Source organism: Sus scrofa, chromosome X, assembly GCF_054392235.1.
Source record: "Sus scrofa isolate SSC_HxYL_T2T_F1_AM1 chromosome X, Sscrofa_HxYL_maternal_Yorkshire_Landrace_v2.0, whole genome shotgun sequence".
Taxonomy (NCBI): domain Eukaryota; kingdom Metazoa; phylum Chordata; class Mammalia; order Artiodactyla; family Suidae; genus Sus; species Sus scrofa.
The window spans coordinates 3814994-3837402 of record NC_139401.1 but is presented as its reverse complement, the minus strand read 5'-3'; the positions used below and the strand labels follow the sequence as shown (position 1 = coordinate 3837402).

The 22409-nt window shown below is 53.5% G+C and overlaps 1 protein-coding gene across 4 annotated transcripts in view; it reads left to right on the top strand.

Annotated features, from left to right (window-relative positions):
* Nucleotides 1–22409, top strand: part of LOC100519997 (matrix-remodeling-associated protein 5) — a 33273-nt gene that overhangs the window by 986 nt on the left and 9878 nt on the right. The window contains exons 2-6 of one of the 4 annotated variants that reach the window (XM_085007030.1): nucleotides 590–1188; nucleotides 5062–5277; nucleotides 10764–10893; nucleotides 11503–11893; nucleotides 16179–21152. In XM_085007030.1, the coding sequence (XP_084863156.1) occupies nucleotides 5090–5277; nucleotides 10764–10893; nucleotides 11503–11893; nucleotides 16179–21152 (5683 nt within the window). In that variant the 5' untranslated portion in view covers nucleotides 590–1188; nucleotides 5062–5089. Of the gene's footprint in view, nucleotides 1–589; nucleotides 1189–1736; nucleotides 2389–2957; nucleotides 3210–5061; nucleotides 5278–10763; nucleotides 10894–11502; nucleotides 11894–16178; nucleotides 21153–22409 lie in introns of those variants that run through there. The other 3 variants (XM_085007029.1, XM_013991051.3, XM_085007031.1) reach the window with 3 other exon arrangements.

Sequence of the window (22409 nt, the reverse complement as noted above, 5' to 3'; positions counted from 1 at the left end):
ATATATGTCTGTGTGACCGCGTCTCTTTGCTGTACAGTAGAAAATTGACAGAACACTGTAAACCACCCATTATGGATAAAATAAAACTCATAAAAAAATTGAGACTGCAGTCCATTGTCTTAGCTAGATTGTGGTCCAGGAGGTTCTGCCTCAATGGATCTGCTACTCAAGAGAATTGGCATCAGTGGGTAGGGCTGGAAATACATCTCTGCCGACAGGTGTTGTGGCACAAGGAATGGTACCATTAGGTACTATGTAGATTTATTTCTTTAAAAAATTTTTTAAATTATGGTTGGTTCATTTACAATGTTCTGTCCATTTCTGCTGCGCAGCGAAGTGACCGAGTGATACCTACATCCTCTGTTTGTCTCCTATTATCTTCCCTCATGTTCCATCCCAAGGGATTGGCTAGAGTGCCCTGTGCTGGACAGCAGGGCCTCAGGACCTCGCTGCTTATCCCCTCCAAATGCAAGAGTTGCATGTCGATTTATGTATTTCAGAACAGACGTCCTAACATACATATTCCTGCCCTGACAGGCGCCCTAACCGAAGTCTATTTCTGTCCTAACCAGTGTTCTGTCCTTTGTAGATCAAAGACCCCGTGCAGCAGGACGTGAGGATGCAGTCCATTGTCTGAGCTTGGGCTGCGGACGCAGACTCCCCCAGACTTGAGGCTCACCCCGCAGGCGTGTATGTCTCACCCTGCTGCAGACCGGAAGTCTGAGACTGAGATGTAGCTTCTGGTGAGACCTCTCTGCCTGATGTGCAGGCGGCCCCCTTCTTGGGGTGTCCCCGCTTGGTGGAGAGGAGAGGGGGAGCCTGGGTCTCTCCTCCTGGTTTCACAAGGACCTTCAGCCCATCAGGGGGGCCCCACACTCTTGACCTCATCTCAGCCTCATCCCGTCCCCAAGGCATCACTTCCTAATACCATCACCCTGGGGACAACTGCTCTCCCACTTGTGAATAATAGAGGGGTACCCGCCAGTCCCTGGCACACATATTGTCAACACGCTGGCTCTCGAGGAGAGATGCTGGGGGTCCTGTTGTGACACTATAACTTAGGAAGCAGCTTCAATCTGCCATCTGGACACGGAGCCTCCCCCTTGGATGAAAGCCCTGAGGGTTTCCTGGACACTTCTTAGGAGAAACGGAGCCAGTCCATACTCGGGGCATCAGACACGACGTATGGTAAGGTTCATTCCTGGATATCGAGCAGCCCCTGGCCAGGAGCCAGGCTCAGGCAGGGCACCTGGAATGTTCCCCTCCAGGAGGCCCGCTCCCCCGTTTTTCCCTTCACTCTTAGGTTTTACGCAGCCTTTCTCAGCCCTGCCCTTTCCTCCCAGGTGGGCGGCGCTGACAGCCCCCACCTGACTCCTCAAGGACCCTTCTATCCCAGGTCAGATTCCTCCTGGAAGCCGGAATACCTCCTCTGCTTCTGCGCGAGGTCACGCCGTCTTCTCCGGCCTGTTTGTCGCCCTCTCCGTTGGCCGCTTCTCACTTGCCCCAGCCGGGCACCACGGGGCTCCCCAAAGTGCTGGTCCCGGCCCAGCCCCCTCAGGCTCTCCAAATGGGAGGGGAGCCTTCCACCTTTTTTTGGCAGGAGGCTTCTGGCAGGCGGAGGGAGGCTGGCGGCCAGGAGCCGGGGCAGGGGCGGGAGGGCGTGGCCGTGGGCTCACGTGGCAGCAGCGCCTGCAGCTCGGGGGATGCCGGCCCGGCGCAGCGGCTCCTGCCAGCACACGGCTTCCGAGGCGCCGCGGGAGCAAACCCCATCCCGCCCGGGGCCCTGCAAACTCTGGGCTTCCCTCTTCCCCCGAAAGGAAAGAGACCGTTTCCAGCTCTGCTGGGAAGGGCGCTCCGGGTGCGTCCTTTGGGCTGCAGCTCGCGCCGCGCCCCCAGTTTCTCCCCCCTCCCTCGGGTCCCCGAGTTCATCTCGGACCCGGAACTCTCCTTCCCCAAACCGCGCTCCCTAGGGCCCTGCCGGCCTTCCCACCGGAGTGGGCGAGGAGGGCCCACTCGCGACGCGGCGCCATGAAGAGCAGAGAGGAGGGCTGAGCGCCGAGCGCGCGGCCAGGGTCCCTGGGCTGGGGCCCGCGCCCCGCTCCCCGGGGTGGGGCAGAGTGGGGGTGGGCCGAGGCGTGCACGCGGGGAAGTCTCTCGGCGACGGGAATAAAAGGGCTCCGGCTCGCCGTACCGCACTGGGAAGCCGCGCTGCCTCGCCCCCGGCCCCGGGAAGGGCATGGCCCCGGCGGACCCCCGGCGGTGACTCGCGCGCCCCGGCCCCGCAGACGCTCTGGGCGCACCGCTCGCGTGTGTCGCGGCTTCATAAGGACAGGTGAGGACCGAGGGCGGCCTGGACGCTCGCGGGGAGCTGGCTCTGTCTGCACGGGGGTAAGAGAGTGGGCGGCGGCCGAGGGGCAAACTGGGTTGGTTTGGGGAGACTGGGCGGCGAGGGCAAAGAGGCATATGGAACTGTTCCTGGGCGCTGTACTAAGCGGCCCGCCACCCTCCAGGACAGAGGGGACGGGATCTTGCAGGAAGATGCGTTAAGTAGATCCAAGGAACCCGCAACCCTTCTCCTTCCTCCCTCTCCCCTGCTCCCTCTCCCCCATCCACCCCTGGTTTCCAGGGAGCCACCCACGGGACCCCCAAGTGAAACCCAGTGCGCGCTGGCTTGGGGTGTGGGGTGGGGGAAGCACCGTTGCGGGGCTTCCTCTTAAACTCCCCCAACTCCCGGTCCTAAAACTCTCCTTCCCGCCTCCTCCGCTTGCCCTGGCCAGGGGCACAGGGCAAGCCCGCCGGGAGGCCGAGCCGCGCGGAAGCTGGATAAGCGAGCATCTGGTAGAGGCGTCCTCCGGTAGCCGGGTCTCAGGCCTCGGGGAAAACTCGGAATGCAGCGCGCGGCCCCGCCGGGCGCTGGAAGCCGGCCAGGGGCGCAGGGCCGCGCGCCCGGCTGCTCCAGGTTGTCACCGCCGGCGGGAGGAACGCCCAGCTCCCCGGAGCTCGCCAGGCGTGCCCGGCGGTCCTGCGGGCTCAGGGCGGTGTCCCTGGAGGCCTGGGCACTAGGGTTCCCTGGGGCGCGTTCCTGCGGCCTTCTCGGAGGACCTGGGTGGAAAGCGGGACGCAGAGCGTGGCTGGAGAGGAAGCTTCGGGACTCTGGGGCCAGGACGGCCTGCGGGCCCGGGGCGCGGGCCGGGAAGCCCTGGGCGGAGGTCGAGCGGGCAGGCGGGAGCGCGGGGGGCGTGGGCTCAGGCGAGCGCGGAAACGGGCTCTCGGCAAAGCTGCGGGAGCCCGTTCGTTCCAGGGCGCGGAGGAGGAGCCTGAACTTGCTTTTTGCAAAGCTGCCTGCACCGTCAGCTCTTTCCGAGCCGCTCGCTGAAAGGGAAGACGCGTTCAGGCTTAAGAGCCTCTCTGTGTCGAAGTCCTGTGAGGGATGGAAGAGCTGGGGGATGTGGGATGTTCCTGTGGGCATGTGAGCGGATGCAGCGCTTATGATCAGAGGTTAGGACGTGCCCAGCGCAGGGACCAGCTGCAGAGGCGCGGTTCTCCACTGTGCCTGTTACTGTCCTTAGGTGGGACTTATGGGTAAAGAAACTTCATGCAACAGTTGAGAAAAACATGAGCTGCTGAAGGCATGACCCATGCGTGCAAAAATAACCATTGACATTCTAAAGGAGGTCGCTAATACAACCTAATATTTGTCTGAACATTTGCTCCCTTCCTCCCTCTTCCCTTCCTTCCTTCCCTCCCTCTCTCTTTCTCCTTTCTTTCTGTCTGTCTGTCTGTCTGTCTGTCTGTCTCACTGATCTTTCTGGTTTGCCTGAATAGTCTTCATCAGGCGATTCCTTTTCTCTATCTAATGGCAGATTTTTATCTGACGGCAGAGGTACCCCCCCCCCAGTTTCCTGGCTGATAAGGGGGGATGCTGCATCTCCTCCACATTTTGGCTCGTCCAAGGGAAAAAAACATGCGGGGTGATAAACACATCCACCCCAAATGGAATACATGTCACTTTAGTGGACGCCTCTGCCAGCGCTTCAGGGAGCTCTCACTAACACTTTAAGAAAGGTCATTCGAAGAAGGAAATACTTCTGATAATTGCAAGCTTCTTGAGAAGCTTTTTATTCAGGTACCTTCAATATTTAATGACTCAGAATGAACATTTGGAGGGGGATACAGAACATGTATTTTTGTTATTTATTTTATGATAGAAACGTAAATATATCTGTCCTCTGTATATACATATAAAGACAAATATATGTATGCATATGTACAAATACATTTGTATATGTATATATATGTGAATACACGTCTATATTTGCATATATATTTGTGTATTTGTGTATGCGCATTTATACGAGTATATTTGCATATATATGTGTATGTTTGTGTGTGTATACATTTATACACACATATCGGCATGTATATTTGTATATTTATATGTGCACATATACATGAATGCAAGTCTATATTTCCACGTATATATTTGAATATCTGTGTGCATAGACATTTATACAACTATATGTATTTGCATATCTATTTGTATATTTGTGTGTGTACATATGCATTTATACAAGTCTATATTTGAACAAACTGTATTTGTATATTTGTGTGTATATACATTTATGCATATATATAGTTAAATATCTTCATATTTTGTATTTTTGTAGGTGTGTCTGTGAGCCTGCGTATGTCATACCTTCCCTCACAACAGGGAATTCCAAATCACAGTTTCCAAGTCCAGAGCGATGTTTATTTTCCATTTACTTTATCTTTTTTTTTTAAGTTAAACTTTAGTTGATTTATGATGTTCCTGCAATCTCTGTTGGACAGCAGAGTGACCCAATCCCATACAGTGATGTTTGTTTTGTATCGTAATGGTTAAAGTTAATGGCGAAAGATCTTTTAAACTACGTTTTGTGTTTCTCCACGCACATGGTTTGGGTCCCTCAAATAGACCTGGTGATGTTTTGGGAAGCTTGACACTGAGAAGCACCGTTCGTGTGACAGCTGCTGGAAATAAGGAAGGGTTACCTGACATCTCCTTTTGTGGTTCCGCAACAGGTGTCCTGGGCGCACGCACCCTGACAAGATGCCAGCGCGGGCGCCGTGGCGAGCCCTCTCCGTGGTGCTGATCCTGGTCTGGGGACACCCGCGCGCCGGGCTGGCCTGTCCACACCCCTGTGCCTGCTACGTGCCCAGCGAGGTGCACTGCACGTTCCGTTCGTTGGCCTCCGTGCCCGCTGGGATTTCTAAACATGTGGAAAGAATCAATTTGGGGTTCGTACCGAATTCTTTCTGAGCCATTTCAGCCTCCTTGCATGCAGGCGCGTCTATTTGGTTGTTTGGCTGTGTCTGTGCACTGACAGCTGCGACTGTGTATTCCTGTGTGTGCCATGGGCTGGCGGCTCGAGGCGACGTTTGGAACATACTAAACGGGGGGTCCTCCGGGGCTGTGGTCTGCACGGATCCATCACAAGGCTTAATAACAAGCCATCGAGGACTGCGTTAGTTCCTCGATAAATCTTTGACAGCAATGCTTGAATATATCATAGACACAGCTACATAAGACAGACACACAAATATACTAATAGTATTTAGACTTGAGAAACTTACAGAATAATAGAAAGACTACATGAGACATCTCTGACCCTCTCAGGTGCCTGAATGAGATGCGAGTTCTTTCAGATTTTGCCTGTTTAAAATATCAATCTCTTTTCGTTTGTTTTTGGGGGAGGAGATTTTGGCCTCATTTCCGGCATGAGGAAGTTCCCCCAGCCAGAGACGGAACCTGAGCCACAGCAGTGGTGATGCCAGATCCTTAACCTGCCGAGCCACCAGGGAACTCCACCATCTTTTCTAAGAGTCTTTTGAATGCCGCAGGTCAGGTAGAATTTTTATATCTTAATTTCATTTTATACACATCTCTGCTTTCTATACCTCAGGGTTAGTTGTGTTGCATCACAGGTACCCATGGGCAATGTTCGTTGTAAACTCTTCCTTCATTTAGTTTGAATAGGACATCACTGGTGCTGCTCTGGCAGGATATCTTAGCTGCTTTCTCCCATCTACAAGATGCTAAAATTCCTCAGGTCTGGATGAGGAGCCCCTGGGGGGTCATGTTCATAAGACGAAATGGCCAACCTTGAGTCAGTGCACAAAGAATTGTAAATAGGCTTTGACATCTTTGAGTCCAGAGCTCCAAAAATTGTTACATTTATTTTAACTTTTATTGATGGAGAGTTGATTTACAATGTTGAGTTAATGTCCGCTGCACGGCCAAGTGACTCCGTTAAACACACACACACACACACACACACACATAGAAACACACACACACACACACACATAGAAACACACACACACACACACACATACACACTGTGTCAGATTCTTTTCCATGATGGTTTATCACAGGATATTGACTATAGTTCCCTGTTTGGTACAGGAGGGTCTTGTTGTTTATGGATTCTGTGTATAACAGCTTGCCCCTGCTAATCCCAATTGCACTTACTGATGAGAAAGTCCATTAGTCGAATAAAAGAAAAGATAAGACACTAAGATAAAAACTTCACTAATCTGTTGTAACAGACCATGAACGAGCTTTCTCCAAAAAAAAACCTTGGCAAACGTTACGATATGACTCTCTGAAAATCTAACCCCAATGATGATCGCTCCACAGGGAAAAGAATTTGGCTTTGCCAGGACAGGGAAGAGGCGCAGTTTCCTTCTTAAAATAAATTTGTATCTTTGTACAGCTTTTGAACCCGTTTCCTTTTTACAGGCTTCCAGTTTTCATAGAAAGGGGGGAGCTGGAGCGGATTTGAATCAGAATCAGATGGCTTTGGAGAAAGGAGAATGGAATTCATCTGTGGTTTCTCTCTGTTCTCACACGTCCTGGGGTGCAGAATGGGTCTGTCTAAGCACGATGGCTTTCGTGAGCTCTTTGCAGCAGGCTGTCCCCCCGCTTGGCTGGGTACAGAATGAGGGGTGCAGTGAGACAGCCCTTAGGGGAGCCCCCTGGAAAGTATGGGAAAGAGGATGCTGCAGAAGAACTGCTTTTGCCAGTGTGTCCTGCCTCCGAAGCCACCTGTTGCGTGTTGGGGTCTGGGCGGTCCGGCTTTAGGAAGAAGCCGCATGCATTTTCCCTACACAGTAAACTGTGTGATGGCTCTAGACTTGCAAGAGCTATAAACTAGGTTTTGTTTGCAGAGCTGTTTGCATCTCATTAGCAGTTGCTGGGCTGATTTTCTTCCACCCAACTTTTTTTTTTGGGGGGGGGTCTTTTTAGGGCTGCACCTGCAGCATATGGAAGTTCCCAGGCTAGAGGTCGAACTGGAGCTGCAGCTGCCAGTCTATACCACAGCTGCAACAACACAGGATCTGAGCCACGTCTGTGACCTACACCACAGCTTGTGGCAACACCAGATCCTTAACCCACTGAGCAAGGCCAGAGATTAAACCCGCGTCCTCATAGATATTAGTTGGGATCTTAAGCCACTGGGCCACAGTGGGAACTCCTTTTCCACACGTCTTTAAATTGGTGTAACTGTGGAAATTAAGTAACTTGTCCCTGAGAACATCGTTTTTTGGTGTCTTCACTTTAAACGATGAATGGCAAAGACAATGAAAAGCTTTGCTCCTAGAATGAAAACCATATCAAAATGTTTCTTTGTCCTCCTGCTGCCAATCATATCTTGAGGTGGTTTTGTGTATATATATATTTTTTGTCTTTCTAGGGCCACACCTGCAGCATATGGAGGTTCCCAGGCTCAGGGTCCAATCGGAGCTGCAGCTGCCAGCCTGCACCACAGCCACAGCCATGCAGGATCCAAGCCATGTCTGCAACCTACACCACAGCTCACAGGAATGCTGATCCTTAACCCACAGAGCGGGGCCAGGGATTGAACCCAAGGGCTCGTGGATGCTAGTTGCGTTCGTTAACGGCTGAGCCACCACGGGAACTCCGGTTTGTGCCATTTAAAGATAAAGAAAAAACAAATCGGGAATAACTTCACTGCACCAACATGTATGAGTACCGTCTGGCTCAATCGGTCACATGATTCAATGTGCCATGTTTAACAGCCTTCTCAGCATTTCGCAGGAAGTTTCTGGAACCCACCCTTGAAGTGGATCACGAGGCTGATATTGTGCATTTTGTGAGGGGGGAAGAAAAGAAAATATAAAAACAGGAGCAATGTCTCAGAGAGGTTTAAAAAAAAAAAAAATCGGGGTCTGAGTTGTCTTTTCAGTCTCGAAAGAGCTGGAAATCCTCGAGGAATGAGGGAGTCTTGGCAGAGCGCTAATGAAACGTTTCAGTCCCAGGCAGATGGTTTTAGGGTTGTCACTCAGGATTGACAGAAAGATCCGTTCTTTCCTGCTTGGACAGCCTCAAAGCTTTTTTTTGTTGTTGTTGTTATTTTTATTTTTTCTTTCTTTCTTTTTAGCTTTTTAGGGACGCACCCTCGGCATATGGACGTTCCCAGGCTAGGGGTGGCATTGGAACAGCCTCTGCTGTCCGATGCCACAGCCACAGCAACGCAGGATCGGAGCCGTGACTGCCACCTGCACCCTAGCTCTCAGCAACACCGGATCCTTAGCCCACTGACCGAGGCCGGGGATCAAACCTGCGACCTCATGGATCCTAGTTGGGCTCGTTATGACTGAGCCACAGTGGGAACTCCTGAGCTTTTTTAAAAAATTACTTTCCATCTCTTTCTGAGTACAATAAGCAATCATCTGCTTCATGTGTGATGTATAAACCTTGAAAGATTTTTTTCTTCCTTTGACTAAAAGACGAGTTTTGGTGACATTTTTTTAGAATTTCCCTAATGTCCATAAGGGTTTTTTTTTTTTTTTTTATATGTTTTGCTTGAGATGCTAACAGACATCCATGAAGCAGTCTTACATACACTGATTTTTTTTTTCCTTCTTTTTTATTGACATAGATCATTATGTGAGTTTCAGGAGCAGAACATAATCACTGGGTATGTGTATATGTGGCAAAATGGTCACATATTTCTGCTATTAAGAAAGCCTCTCATGGCAGTTCCCACAGTGGCTCAGCGGACTACGAACCCGACTGTCCATGAGGACGCGGGTTCGATCCCCGGCCTCGCTCAGTGGGTTCAGGATCCGGCATTGCCTCGAGTTGTGGTGCAGGTCACAGATGCATCTCAGATCTGATGTTGCCGTGATTGTGGTGTAGGCCAGCAGGTGCAGCTCCGATTCCACCCCTAGCCTGGGGATTTGCATATGCCGCAGGTGCAGCCCGAAAAAGCAAAAAAAAAAAAAAAAAAAAAAAAAAAAAAAAAAAGAAAGCATTTCCTTTGGATGGTTCTGCACTGTGATTTCGAATCAACAGATGAAGGAAGCTGCTCTGAAATGCAGGCTGGTAACTCATTAAGTACCCAGCGAGGCTCTACACGCTGGGTCATTTCACTCTCCCAGTCAAATCCTTCTCCTCGACTGCCACCTGAATTTCCCCATCTCTCTGCTGCTTCTTAGACGGTTGCGGGGAGCAGTGACCCACCCCCCACGGGTGTAGAGAGGGAGGAGCACCCTGAGTGCACTTGGCATTCAGGCCATTCCCTGGGCTTTTGTCTCTCCCAGAAAAGTCCCCCCATGCCTGGCTCTGACATCACCAACCCGTGCAACTGCCCTCTCTCTCTCTCTGTCTCTGTCTCTCTCTCTCTGATGCGTCTCGCAAGCACCAAGGACATGATGTAGAAAGATGGGTTCCTGAGCTCCTCAGCTCCCCTCTCCCACGTCCAGGACATGGAGGCGATGTCCTCAGGTGTGGAGGGAATCCCAGCAAGGATGCTCCTTGGCCCCAGCCTTCCTCCTTACCTGCCTCTCTCTACCTCAGCATCTGCCAGGATCGTTGGCAGGGAGAACCGGGGGTGACAAAAACATTTCAGGAGAGGAAACTCTGGGGGCACACCTTGACCAAAAAGGGGCTGAGGAACAGGAACCTCTTTCCAAATCCATCTTAGAAACGAAGGCTTTGCCCCCCGCCCTCCGCCTCTTCCATCTCAAGACCTGCCTCCTCCCCCTGGCCTCTCCACTCGTCCTCTCCTAATTGGTTCTTGGGGGGTTAACCTTGGGGAGTCCTTGGTCCCACCAGCCACGGAGCAGTGAGGAGCTGCCACCCCAGTCAGAGAAGCATGTTTACCAACGTCTTTGCACAAAGAAAACCCAAAACACACCAGAACGTTGACCGTAACGTCGGTCACCCATCAGAAATGGGAAGGAAGGTGTTTCTGTGCATTAGGGGCGTCTGCGTTCAGCTGTCCGCCTTGGAATCTGGTCCCTTGGCACAGAGAAGGTCTCTCTTGTCTTACATGCACGGCCACCTCTGATGCCCCTGGTTTTGCCCATTGGCGCTGGCCGTGCAGCTTTGTCAGGCTCTCTAGTTCCAAGCGGAATTTCCAGGGAAGGGCCGGCTTCACCCACCATCCTATTAAGAGTTGAAATCTCCATGTCTCTCCCCAAACAGCCTCTGACCACATGCGTATCCTCGAGAAGTCAGAATTCTCAAGGAACGCACCGCCGTGGAACGATGGCTAAGAAAAACGGGTCCATTCCTGGGCAACCTTCAGAGGAGACAGAGGGGACTACCCTTGGGGTCTGGCGCCAGAACAACCTCAGAAGCAACCTTTGGCTCCGTTGTTTCTCCCCCCCTCCCACCCTGGGGCAGGCTGGGAAATCCTCCCCAGATGGGATGCAGGATTCACAGTTTCTCATCCCTGTTATTTACTGTCTAGGTTTAACAGCATCCAGGCTTTGTCGGAAACCTCGTTGGCAGGGCTGACCAAGTTGGAGCTGCTTATGATTCACGGCAATGAAATTCAAAGCATCCCCGACGGGGCTTTAAGAGACCTCATCTCGCTCCAGGTAAACACGGGCATGTGTGACCCGTGCTCAGGGCACCTGTAGGATGTGTCACGAAGAAGGGAACTGATGTAATGCTCCCCATGAAGAATGCAGTGGCCGGGTGTATTTTGGTTTTTTGTTTTTTTGCTTTTTGCTTATTTTTTTTTTTTTTTTTTTTGTCTTTTTGCCATTTCTTGGGCCGCTCCCGCGGCATATGGAGGTTCCCAGGCTAGGGGTCCAATCGGAGCTGGAGCCACTGGCCTACACCACAGCCACAGCAACGCAGGATCTGAGCCGTGTCTGCAACCTACACCACAGCTCACGGCCACGCCGGATCCCCAACCCCCTGAGCGAGGCCAGGGATCGAACCCGAAACCTCATGGTTCCTAGTTGGATTTGTTAACCACTGCACCACTACGGGAACTCTGGTGGTGTTTTTTGTTTTTTGTGGTTTTTTGTTGTTGTTTTGGTTTTTTACATGAAAAACAAGCTTACTGTCATGACTTTGCTGCCCTTTGTTGGGCTTTCTGTTCCTGGTCGTGGGTTTTTTGGGTGGTTGTTTTTTTGTAGTTTCCGCTTTCGTTTGTTTTGAATTCTAAATGGCATCTTCCGCCCTCCCTGTCTTGGTAGGTTTTCAAGTTCAGCTACAACAAGCTTCGCGTGATCACCGCACAGACCCTGCAGGGGCTCTGGAGCTTACTGAGGCTACACTTGGACCACAACAAGATCGAGTTTATCCACCCGCAGGCGTTCAGCGGCTTAACCTCCCTAAGGCTCCTCCACTTAGAGGGAAACGTGCTTCACCAGCTGCACCCAGACACGTTCTCCACGTTCTCGTTCCTGGATCACTTCCGGCTCTCCACCATCAGACACCTCTACCTAGCCGAGAACGAGCTGAAGACGCTGCCCCCCAGCCTGCTGCAGAATATGCCTCTGCTGGAGAACCTTTACCTGCAGGGGAATCCCTGGTCCTGTGATTGTGAGATGAAATGGTTTCTGGAATGGGACGCGAAATCCAAAGGTAAGAGGCGCAGAGAGGCAGGGTGCCGTTCCAGAGAAATTGCTTTCTCCAGCCTTGCCGAGCTGGCTTCGTCCTGGGTCGGGGGAAATCACGTCTCCAAAATCCGTGAGACAAACTATGATGCCTGACCTGTCAAGACACCTCCATGGTGTAAATCAAAGGTGTGCATCCTTTATGGAAACACAGTAACGGTCATTGAGTCGGTTGTGGACTGTACGGTGGCGGAAGGGTGGATGTCTGGAGTCTTCTTTTCAATCTGGTGTTACAGCTAAGAGTGGGGGTTTCTGTGCCTCCACATCCTACGGGACCTATTCGAGGATGCTGGGAAAAGCAGGCTGGGGCGGCTATGAGGTATTTTGCTTGCGATGCGGGAGGCAGGTGTTCTGTATGGATCCAGAGAAGCAGCCCACCCACCAAGCAAACAAGCAGACCACGACTGAGATGTAGAGGTTGCAAGAAAGTAGCGTTTGAATCAACATAAGGGAGGTTTCTTTTTCTTTTTCACCCCCATCCCCAAGCCCCACTCGGACCCCGTCCTCAGCGCCGTCCTGGGGTCTCTCTGATCGTCTCCATCCTCACAGCCATCAGCCTGGGTCGAATCCCTTTCTTCTGCCTCTAAGGAGAGAAGTGGGGCACTCTGGGCAGGTTGTTCTGCAGCCTTGGGGTCTCCCTTCCCTTCAGTCAGCCCCCCACAGGGCAGGTGTCAGAACCCATGTTGAGGAGAAGCACCTGGTCCTGCCCCCGCCCCCACCATCAAACTGGCTTCCTGCTGCTCTCAGGGTAAAACCCACACTCCTTCCCATAGTTCCCATGCAGTGCTGCTCCCACCCTCTGCCCACCCTCCTCCCACAGGCTGGTCCCGCTGTGCCCAGTATTCACCCCATTCCAGCCACACTGCTCTGCTTTCTGTCTTGAACCATCTGAACCTATTTCCAACTTAATATCACTGGACCTGCTCTACATCGGCCAAGAAAACCCTTCTGAGAGTCAACCTGTGTGCAACCTCATTGGACTTGCTATCATCCTCTAAGAAAACACTTCTTCTTCTAGTCACCGTCTGTGAGTCAACCTGTGTGCAACCTCATTGGACTTGCTATGATCCTCCAAGAAAACCCTCCTGCAAATCAACCTGTTTCAACATCACTGGACCTGCAACATCTGCCAAGAAAACCCTTCTGCTACTGAACCTATTGCCAGCATCCTTGGACTTGGTCATCACCCTCCAAGAAAACACTTCTTCTAGTCACCTTCTGCTAGTTAACCTATTTCCAGCATCAATGGGCCTGGTTGTGATCTGCCAAGAAAATCCTTCTGCTAATCAACCTGTTTCAACATCAATGGACCTGCTCAACATCTGCCAAGAAAACTCTTCTGCTGATCAACCTATTGCCAACATCATTGGACTTGCTGTCATCCTCCAAGAATACCCTTCTGCTAATCAACCTGTTTCAACATCATTGGACCTGGTTATGATCTACCAAGAATACCCTTCTGCTAGTCAACCTGGTTGCAACATCACTGGACCTGCTCAACATCTGCCAAGAAAACTCTTCTGCTGATCAACCTATTGCCAACACCATTGGACTTGCTATCATCCTCCAAGAAAATCCTTCTGCTAATCAACCTGTTTCAACATCATTGGACCTGCTCAACATCTGCCAAGAAAACTCTTCTGCTGATCAACCTATTGCCAACATCATTGGACTTGCTGTCATCCTCCAAGAATACCCTTCTGCTAGTCAACCTGGTTGCAACATCATTGGACCTGCTCATCATCTGCCAAGAAAACTCTTCTGCTAGATGTTGAAGGATCTGGCTTCTCTTCAGCGTTCAGATCTTTGCTAAGAGATCTCCTCCTATGATAGGTCTTGCTCTCCTCAATTTCAGCTTCACAGCCTGCGCCCATCTAGAAATGTCCAACTCACCCACCTGATGTCACTATTTAATGAGGGCACTGACAGTGAGTGACCAGGTCCCTCTCCTCCATGGATTAATGAAGAGGTCCCAGTGCTGTTCTCTGTGGCTCCACTTTACATTTGACATTGAATCTGATTTAATCAGGCATGGGGAGGGCGAAAGACAGGTACACCCTCATCTTAATTATCTGAACCAAAAAAGACATGTCACCTCCGTTCATAGTTCAGTGCCCACACGCCACTGGGTCCAGCAGAAGCTGAAAACCCATGTGAAGGGGGCATTTCTCAGCAGAAGTGCGACAGTAGGGAGTCACGAAGCCATCTCAGCCATTCTGGAGATTCGTGTGTGTGCCTTTGTGTGTGCGTATGCACGCATGTATGTGTGGGTGGGGTCCATCCGTACGTGTCTCTGTGCACCTGTATGGCATGTGTTATATTTCTGCGTTGGAGCTGTGTGAAACCATCCTGTTTGCATCCTGAGGTTATGACTTTGAGAGTCGTGTAGAAAGCCGCGTTCCGAGAGGCAAAAGTCAACACAGGGACACTAATTAGGAGCTTTATCGTGTTCCAAGTCATCAATAATGGACATTTGGATGGTTTGTTCCTGGTGGGGGGGGGGAATGGAAAGACATGGAGACCACCAAGGAGATGGTAAAAAAAATCCTAATTTTCTTATGGGAAAGATGATGGAGCTAGGAGACCTGCAAGAGGTCGAGCGGAGAGAAAACATAATTTGTTCTCTCGCTGTCTGTAGAAGAAGCTTTTGTGTCCTTTAATAGACACGTCCAGTAGCACTTGGGTGTGGGGTGTGTAAGGCTGTGTCTGGGCTCCAGAAACACTCACGGAAGTCATTGCTGCTGGCGGGTGGTCACTGAGCCCCACGTATGTGGGCGAGGCCATCCGTGACGGGGCAGCGCCAGAGGGGAACGGGGACTAGCCCAAGTCAGGGAACATGTCCCCCTAATGCCTTGGGCAGAGGAGGAGGACACGGTGAAAGGGTCTGTGTTGGCCAGAGCAGGAGAAAATGCGGGGGCAGATCCAATGTCCGGGGAAGCAGGCGTGGTGTGTGAATCCAGAGAGTCAGCACTGCCTGAAGTGAAAGAGTCTAGCGGAGAAAAGAACAACCATCCAAGCCAGACGGGACAGGACTTCATGCCAGCAGAGCCTCCTGTCACGTGGAACTGGGCTTGGGGATGGAAATGAATTATGTAGATGCGCCTGAACCTTCACAAAAGGTCAGTGGTGTCGAGTGTGTGAGTAGGGATTCTTTTTCAATGTAACAACACCTAATTTCTTTTGTTATTTTTATTTTATTATTTATTTACTCATTCTTTTATTTCACTTGTTAGGGCCACACCCATGGCATATAGAGGTCCCCAGGCTACGGTTCAAATCGGAGCGACAGCCGCTGGCCTGCACCACAGCCACAGCCACGCCAGATCCGAGCCCCGTCTGCGACCTACACCACAGCTCATGGCCACGCCGGATCCTTCACCCATTGAACAAGGCCAGGGATCGAACCCACAACCTCATGGTTCCTAGTGGGATTCATTTCCACGGCACCACAATGGGAATGCCTATTTTATTTTTCGTTGTTATTATTATTATTATTTGGTGGGTTTTTTTTTTTTTTTTGTCTTTTTTGCTATTTCTTGGGCTGCTCCCGTGGCATATGGAGGTTCTCAGACTAGGGGTCAAATCGGAGCTGTAGCCACCGGCCTACACCAGAGCCACAGCAACGCGGGATCTGAGCCGTGTCTGCAACCTACACCACAGCTCACGGCAACGCCGGATCGTTAACCCACTGAGCAAGGGCAGGGACCGAACCCACAACCTCATGGTTCCTAGTTGGATTTGTTAACCACTGCACCACGACAGGAACTCCTATTATTTGTTTTTTTAGGGCCACACCCACAGCCTATGGATGTTCCCAGGCTTGGGGGCAAATTGGAGCTACAGATGCTGGCCTACACCACAGCCACAGCAATGCCAGATCCAGGCAGCTCCTGTGACCTACACCACAGCTCACAGCAACACTGGATCCTTAACCCAGTGAGCAAGGGCAGGGATCGAACCTGCGTCCTCATGGATACAAGTCAGATTCATTTCCGCTGAGCCACGATGGGAACTCCAATGTTATCTCATTTTTAAAACAGAGTACTTATTACTCATTGTCAGGAAGTTATAAAATGCTGTGCTCATTGGATTTAAAGTCCGGGGTGATGGCATCCCAGAGGCAGGGAGGTCGAGGGGGTATTCGATAAGGTTGGAAGGGCACCCAGATAACAAAGACGCCAGCCACGGCTTCAGCCTCCAGCCATTCTTGGTCTCATAAACTCAGAGCCTCTTTGTCTGATCCTGTGTTTCAGGGATTCTGAAGTGTAAGAAGGACAAAGCCTACGAAGGCGGTCAGCTCTGCGCCACCTGCACCAGCCCCAAGAAGCTGCACAGACAGGAGATTCAGAAGCTGAAGGAAGTCACCTGTCAGAAGCCGCTCATAGCGTCCCCTCTGAGGCAGAACAGGAGCCGAGGCAGCGAGGAGGAGCCAGAGCAGGAGGAAGACGGTGACGACCACGTGTCCCTGGAGTCGCTCCAGGTCCCCCGCTGGAACGTCTCCCTCAACATGAGCGACGAGCACGGGAACACGGCCCACTTGGTCTGTGCCATCAAGAAGCCCACGGACCTGCAGCAGCTCCATCTGAACCAAACAGACCCGCAGGAGATAGAGCTCAACGCCACTCTCGCCCTGGACTTTGAGTGTCCCATGACGCGAGAAAACTATGAGAAACTGTGGAAGCTGATCGCCTATTACAGCGAGGTCCCCGTGAAGCTGCACCGCGACCCCGCGCCCGACCGAGACCCCAGCCTCGGCTCCCAGTACAGGCAAGATGCTGATGACGACACCCTGTATTACACGGGCGTCCGAGCCCACATCCTTGCCGAACCGGAGTGGGTCCTGCAGCCGTCCGTGGACCTCCAGCTCAACCGGCGACAGAGTACGGCCAAGACGGTAGTGCTCTCCTATGCGTCCCGGTATTCTCTCACCATGCCCGCCAAGGACGCAAGGCCGTCTCGGAGCCGGAGCTGGGTCATGATCGAGCCTAGCACGGCCGTGCAGAGAGCCCAGACGGTCTTGGAAGGGAGCCCGTGCCAGCTGAGCTGCAACGTCAAGGCTTCCGAGAGGCCGTCCATCTGGTGGGTGCTGCCGGATGGCTCCGTCCTGAAGGCGCCCTTGGAGGACCCGGACGGCAGGGTCTCCGTCCTCACTAGCGGCTGGCTGAAGATCAAGTCCACGGAGCCGTCAGACGCTGGTCTGTACCAGTGCATCGCGCGGGTGAGGGACGAAGTGGATCGAATGGTGTACAGGGTTCTTGTGCAGCCTCCCGCCCCTCAAGCCCCCGATGGGCACACAGTGACCATTCAGAAGAACCCAGGCGAGCCAGTGACACTGCCTTGCCACGCACTGGCCGTACCCGAAGCCCAGATCAGCTGGATCCTGCCCAACAAAAGGATCCTAAATGACATGGCTAACACGTCCCACGCATACCTGCTGGCTGACGGGACCCTTTCCATCCCCCGGGTCCAAGGCAGCGACAGCGGTTACTACAGATGCGTGGCTGTCAACCAGCATGGAGCCGATCATTTCACCGTGGGGGTCGCGGTGCATAAGAAGGACTCCGGCAGGGCGTCGAAAAGGGGCCGGCGCCCAGGGGGGAAGACGCTGGCCAGAGGAAGGGGGGACGTGGCGGAAGACGAAGGCGGATCTGGCGTCGGAGAGGAAGATCACGCGCCGAGGAGAGGTCTCCACCCAAAGGACCAAGAGATGTACATCCAGTCCAAGGACGACACGGTCCCCGGAGGTACGAAACCCAAGAAGGGGAGGAGGAAACTGAAGCCCTGGAAGATTTCCGAGAAAGAGCCCGAGACAAATGTCGCAGAAGGTCGCAGAGTCTTTGAGTCCAGGCGAAGGGTCCACATGGCAAACAAACAGATTAATCCGCAACACTGGGCAGACATTTTAGCCAGAGTACGTGGGAGAAACCCACCGAAGGGAACAGAGGTTCCCCAGGTCCTTAAAGTCACCCCTCTGCCCTCAGGGAGCCCAGAAGTGACATCCATCTGGCCGGCTGCCCCTCCCCCCTCAGGAGCACCCCTGTGGACCACAACCAGTGCCGAAGAGTCCTCGGGAGACCTGTCCCTCTTCGGGGAGGAAGAGCAGGTTGCTGGCACTGTTTTCTCACCTGGGATGGTTCTTCTGGAACCCGGCCCCCAGGGAGTAACTGTGGCCGCACCCCAAGTGACAAGCATCCACCCGGAAGAACTGATTGATGAGGACTTTACAGAGAAGGGCAAGGACGCCCCTGCCACCGAAGTGGACTTGGGGTGGGCTCCCGCCACCACATCCCTATCGGTGCCTCATGAATCCTCTCCGACCGTGCAGACCCTGGCCGCGGTCGGCGAAGAGCCCACCCACGGAAGCCTAGGCACCGAGGGCAGGTCGACACCGGATGCCGGGTCTGTGCCAGAGCCCACATCAAATGCGTCTGAGCCTCCCTCCGGCGCCATCCCCCACGCTGCGTCCAAGAACGTGCCCTACGCTCCCTCAGAGCCCGAGACCCAGTCGCCACAGGATGAAAATGAAATGAACGATCTGACCTCCTCAGGTTTTACTGCAGCCCCGACCTTGGGGGTTGCTGACTCCAGGACCTTTGAGCCATTTGAAGACCACAGTGTCAGAGAAACCCTTGTGCCAGCCCAAACGTTTCTGCAAGGACACAGTGACACCCGGCAGCTAGTGAGCAATTTAAGCACACAAGCCCACCCGCGGGTGAGACAGGGTTCACAGGAGGATGCTCAGACGGTGCGGAAAGAAGGGGTGCTAGACAGAGACCCTGCAAACTTCGGAAATCCTGAGAATCGCAGGCAGGGCCAGGTATCTTCCACCCTCCTAGACGCTGCCCTGGAGGTGATGAGCAATGTCACCTCCTGGAAGCATCCCAAGGAAACCACGCGATTGGACGAGGCTGCCACCACGGTCGCCATGCTGGCACCCACCCAGAGAAGCCCTGCTCCATCAGCGCCGACCACTCACCCTTCTCGAAGGAGACCCCAGGGCAAGAAGCGGGTGCGCACGCACCGATTACGACAGCGGCAGAAACAACCCCCGCCCACGACGTTGGCCCCAGTGGAGACTTTTTCTACTCCACCCACTCGAGTACCAGAAGGGGCGGTTCCAAAGCAGGGGGACAGCTTGCCGGTCCCCACGCCTTGGCTGGAGAGCACTGTCCATACCCCTCCGCAGCTGGACGCGCAGAGGCCCTCGGAGCCCGTACCCAAGGAGCCCCCGCGCAAGAAGCACGGGAAGCGGCCGAACAAACATCGCTATGTGACAGCGACTGCGAGCCCCACGGCGTCTGTGTCCCCAACCAGCCCTTTCCCAGAAAATAAAGGCGTTCCTACCCCCACTTCACAAGCTGTGCTTCCAGCGACAACCGTTTCTCTCCCAACTGTAGACCTGCCTAGAGGATCGAGAGTGGAAGGTGACAGTACAACCCGCGTAGAAATCCGCTTCACCCCAGATCAGCTGCAGGAGGCAAGTCCACTCACCCACGAGCCTGTACCCCCTGGAAAAGAAGTGGAGAATCTTGGTGTCGCCAACATCGATGACTATAAAACGGGCAGTCCGCTCCCTGGCGAGTCAGTGGGTCACACGGTGTCACCGTTGGGGGCCACAGTCTCCAGCGGGGGCGAATTTAAAGAAGCATCTAAACCTTCTGGCTTCCCAGGAACCCCAGGCTGGAACCCCCCAGGGGCAGCCCAGCCTGAAGAGCTCCTGACCGACCGACCTGCTCCAGGATCTTCGGAAGCTGTTACGGACTCACCCTTCTTCCAAGAGGGGGAGGGCCCAGGGTTTCCTTCAGAGTTTGCACCTTCGGTTGCCGTGTCTACAATGTTGCAGCCGGAAGAATGGGTTCCTTCGCCGACGCTCCCGGGCCTCAAAGTCGAAGCGTCTTCAAGTCCAGCGGATACCAGCATCAGTGATCAGAGCGATCACGCAGCCCGTCCAGCTACCCTCCGTCCTGAAGGTGGACCTCAGCCTCGGGTCTCTCCACCTGTCCCCGTGCGGGAGCCCGCCTCCCCCCTCCCGCCCACCACCACTCTCGCGTCCCTGGCACACACCACGGCACAGCCCGCGCCTCTTACATCTAAAACATCGCCAGCATCAAGCACGTCCAAAGAAAACCTTCTCTCCAGCGATGGGAGGACCCCAGAGACCACAACGCCGTCGGTGAAGAAGCAGGGGACGCAGCCTACGGGGAAACCAGATCGGGTATCCACGCCCTCTCCCGTCCTGGACAAATGGAATGTCACCCCTAAGCCAGTGTCCGGAAAGGAAGCCCCGGATGGCAGAACCGAAAGCCTTCTTCCCCGGCTCCCGGAGAGCCGCCAGGAGGCTGGCAGAGCCCAGGTTTTCCAGCCACGCCCCCGAGTCCCCACCAAACCGATCCCATCAAGAGAGACGGTGAGGCCACCGCGGACCACACAAAGCTCCCTGAGATACTTTGTAACTTTCCAGCCCCCTCGTCACACGACCAACAGACCGGAAACGACGGCGCATCCGTCCAGGGTTCCGCTGACGAATGAACGCTTCACAACGCCCACGTTACCAGGTCCGACCTCTCCTGTGGTTCCGCTGCACGGGTCCAAACCCAGCGCTCCCGGTACCACCACCCGAGGCCCGCACCGAGCCCACGGCAGCTCCACATCGCTAGGCGATAACCACCTCCCGGACCTAAGAGCCCCCGCTGGCAAGCTGCCCCATCCCAGAGCCCCTCCTGCCAGTGGGAGGCTCCCTTTCTTCCTCAACAGAACCCTCTCTTTCCCACCGTTGGGAGCTACCCCCAAGCCCCCGACACCCGCCTCGCCTGCACTGGTGACGAGAGACCAAAACGTCAACCCAGGTCCCTCCCATAGGATTCATTCTCAGAGCATCGCTCAGGTGGACCTCGGTCCTCCGGCGCCTCCGCTGTTGCCCGCTCCCCGGACCACAGCCCCCCCGTCCACGAACGTCCGGAACCTTCCTGCGGCCTTCTCCACCCGGAGCTCCGTCCCTTCCCTGACGCCTTCCGCCCAGCCCTCCAGAAGCGTCCATCACAGCAGCCTCAAGCTCTTCTCTGCTGCAGGACCACCCGCATCCAAATTCTGGACCCTGGGGGAGAAGCCCCACATCGTCACCAAGTCTCCTCCCTCTGTGACTGTCACCGCGGAGACAGACGTTGTGTTCCCTTGTGAGGCAACAGGCCAACCCCAGCCTTTTGTGACCTGGACAAAGGTGTCCACAGGTAGGGCATTTACCCAGCTACCTTTTTTTTTTTTTTTAAGGTGGCACCTGTGGCACATGGACGTTCTCGGGCAAGGGGGTGAATAGGAGCTGCACCTGCAGGTGTATGCCACAGCCACAGCAACGCCAGATCCGAGCTGCATGTGTGACCTGTGCCACAGCTCACGGCAACGTCGGATTCTTAACCCACTGAGCGAGGCCAGGGATTGAACCTGAGTCCTCATGGGTGCTAGTTGGGTCCTTAACCCACTGAGCCACAACGGGAACTCCCCATCTGCTTTTTCACCAGCACTTCTGTAGGGAGGGGTTGCTTGAGTCTATGACCTTGCGTAGAACCAGAGCGTCTGGGAAAAGAACAGATAAAGAGGAGGGGAGGGGACATTTGAGACTCAGTTAACAGGTGTATTCTCTTTACAGGGACAGGAATTAAGGAACTACAATGGGTGTGACTTTTTTTTTTTTTTTAACTTTTTAGGGCCGCACCTGCAGCATATGGACCTTCCCGGGCTAGGGGTCAAGTCAGAGCTGCAGCTGCAGGTCTATACCACAGCCACGGCAATACCATGGAGATAGCAGCTTCTCAGCTTTTACTGTCGTCCGTCACCTGGAAGCCATTTCACCATAAGGGGCGTTCTCGTTGTGGCAGCAGGTTAAGAACCCGACATAGTGTCTGCGAGGTTGTGGGTTCAATCCCTGGCCTCTCTCAGTGGGTTAAGAATCCGATGTTGCCACGAGCTGAGGCACAGGTCACAGACATAACTCAGATCCCGTGTTGCCGTGGCTGCAGCATAAGCCTCAGCTGCAGCTCCAATTTGACCCCTAACCTGGGAACTTCCATATGGTGCAGGTGTGACTGTAAAAAGAAAAAAACAAACAAACAAAAAAGCCCATGATGGATGCAAGGACCCAGGAACCCAGCAGTGTGGGAGAGGAAAAAAAGAATGAAACTCTGGGTTTTCTTGGGCTTTCCAGGTTTTTAACTATAGGATTTGCTATTTATTATTCAGGTGTGGGTGAGACCAATAGATTAGGAAATGACTGTATTGATGACAGTTGGTCACTCCCTGTCCCCAAGAGGGGGACACACCATGCCAGGCAGGGTTATACAGGGCAGCTCCAGGCTGGGTCAGGAGGCAGAGGGAGGAGGAGGGAACATGTGAGGCAGGGGAGCAGGCTTACGGGGGACTGGTGTGACATATTCCAGCCGGTCCTGGGGTGCAGGGCTGTCCTTGTTGCTGGCACCTGGCCCTGGGGTGGG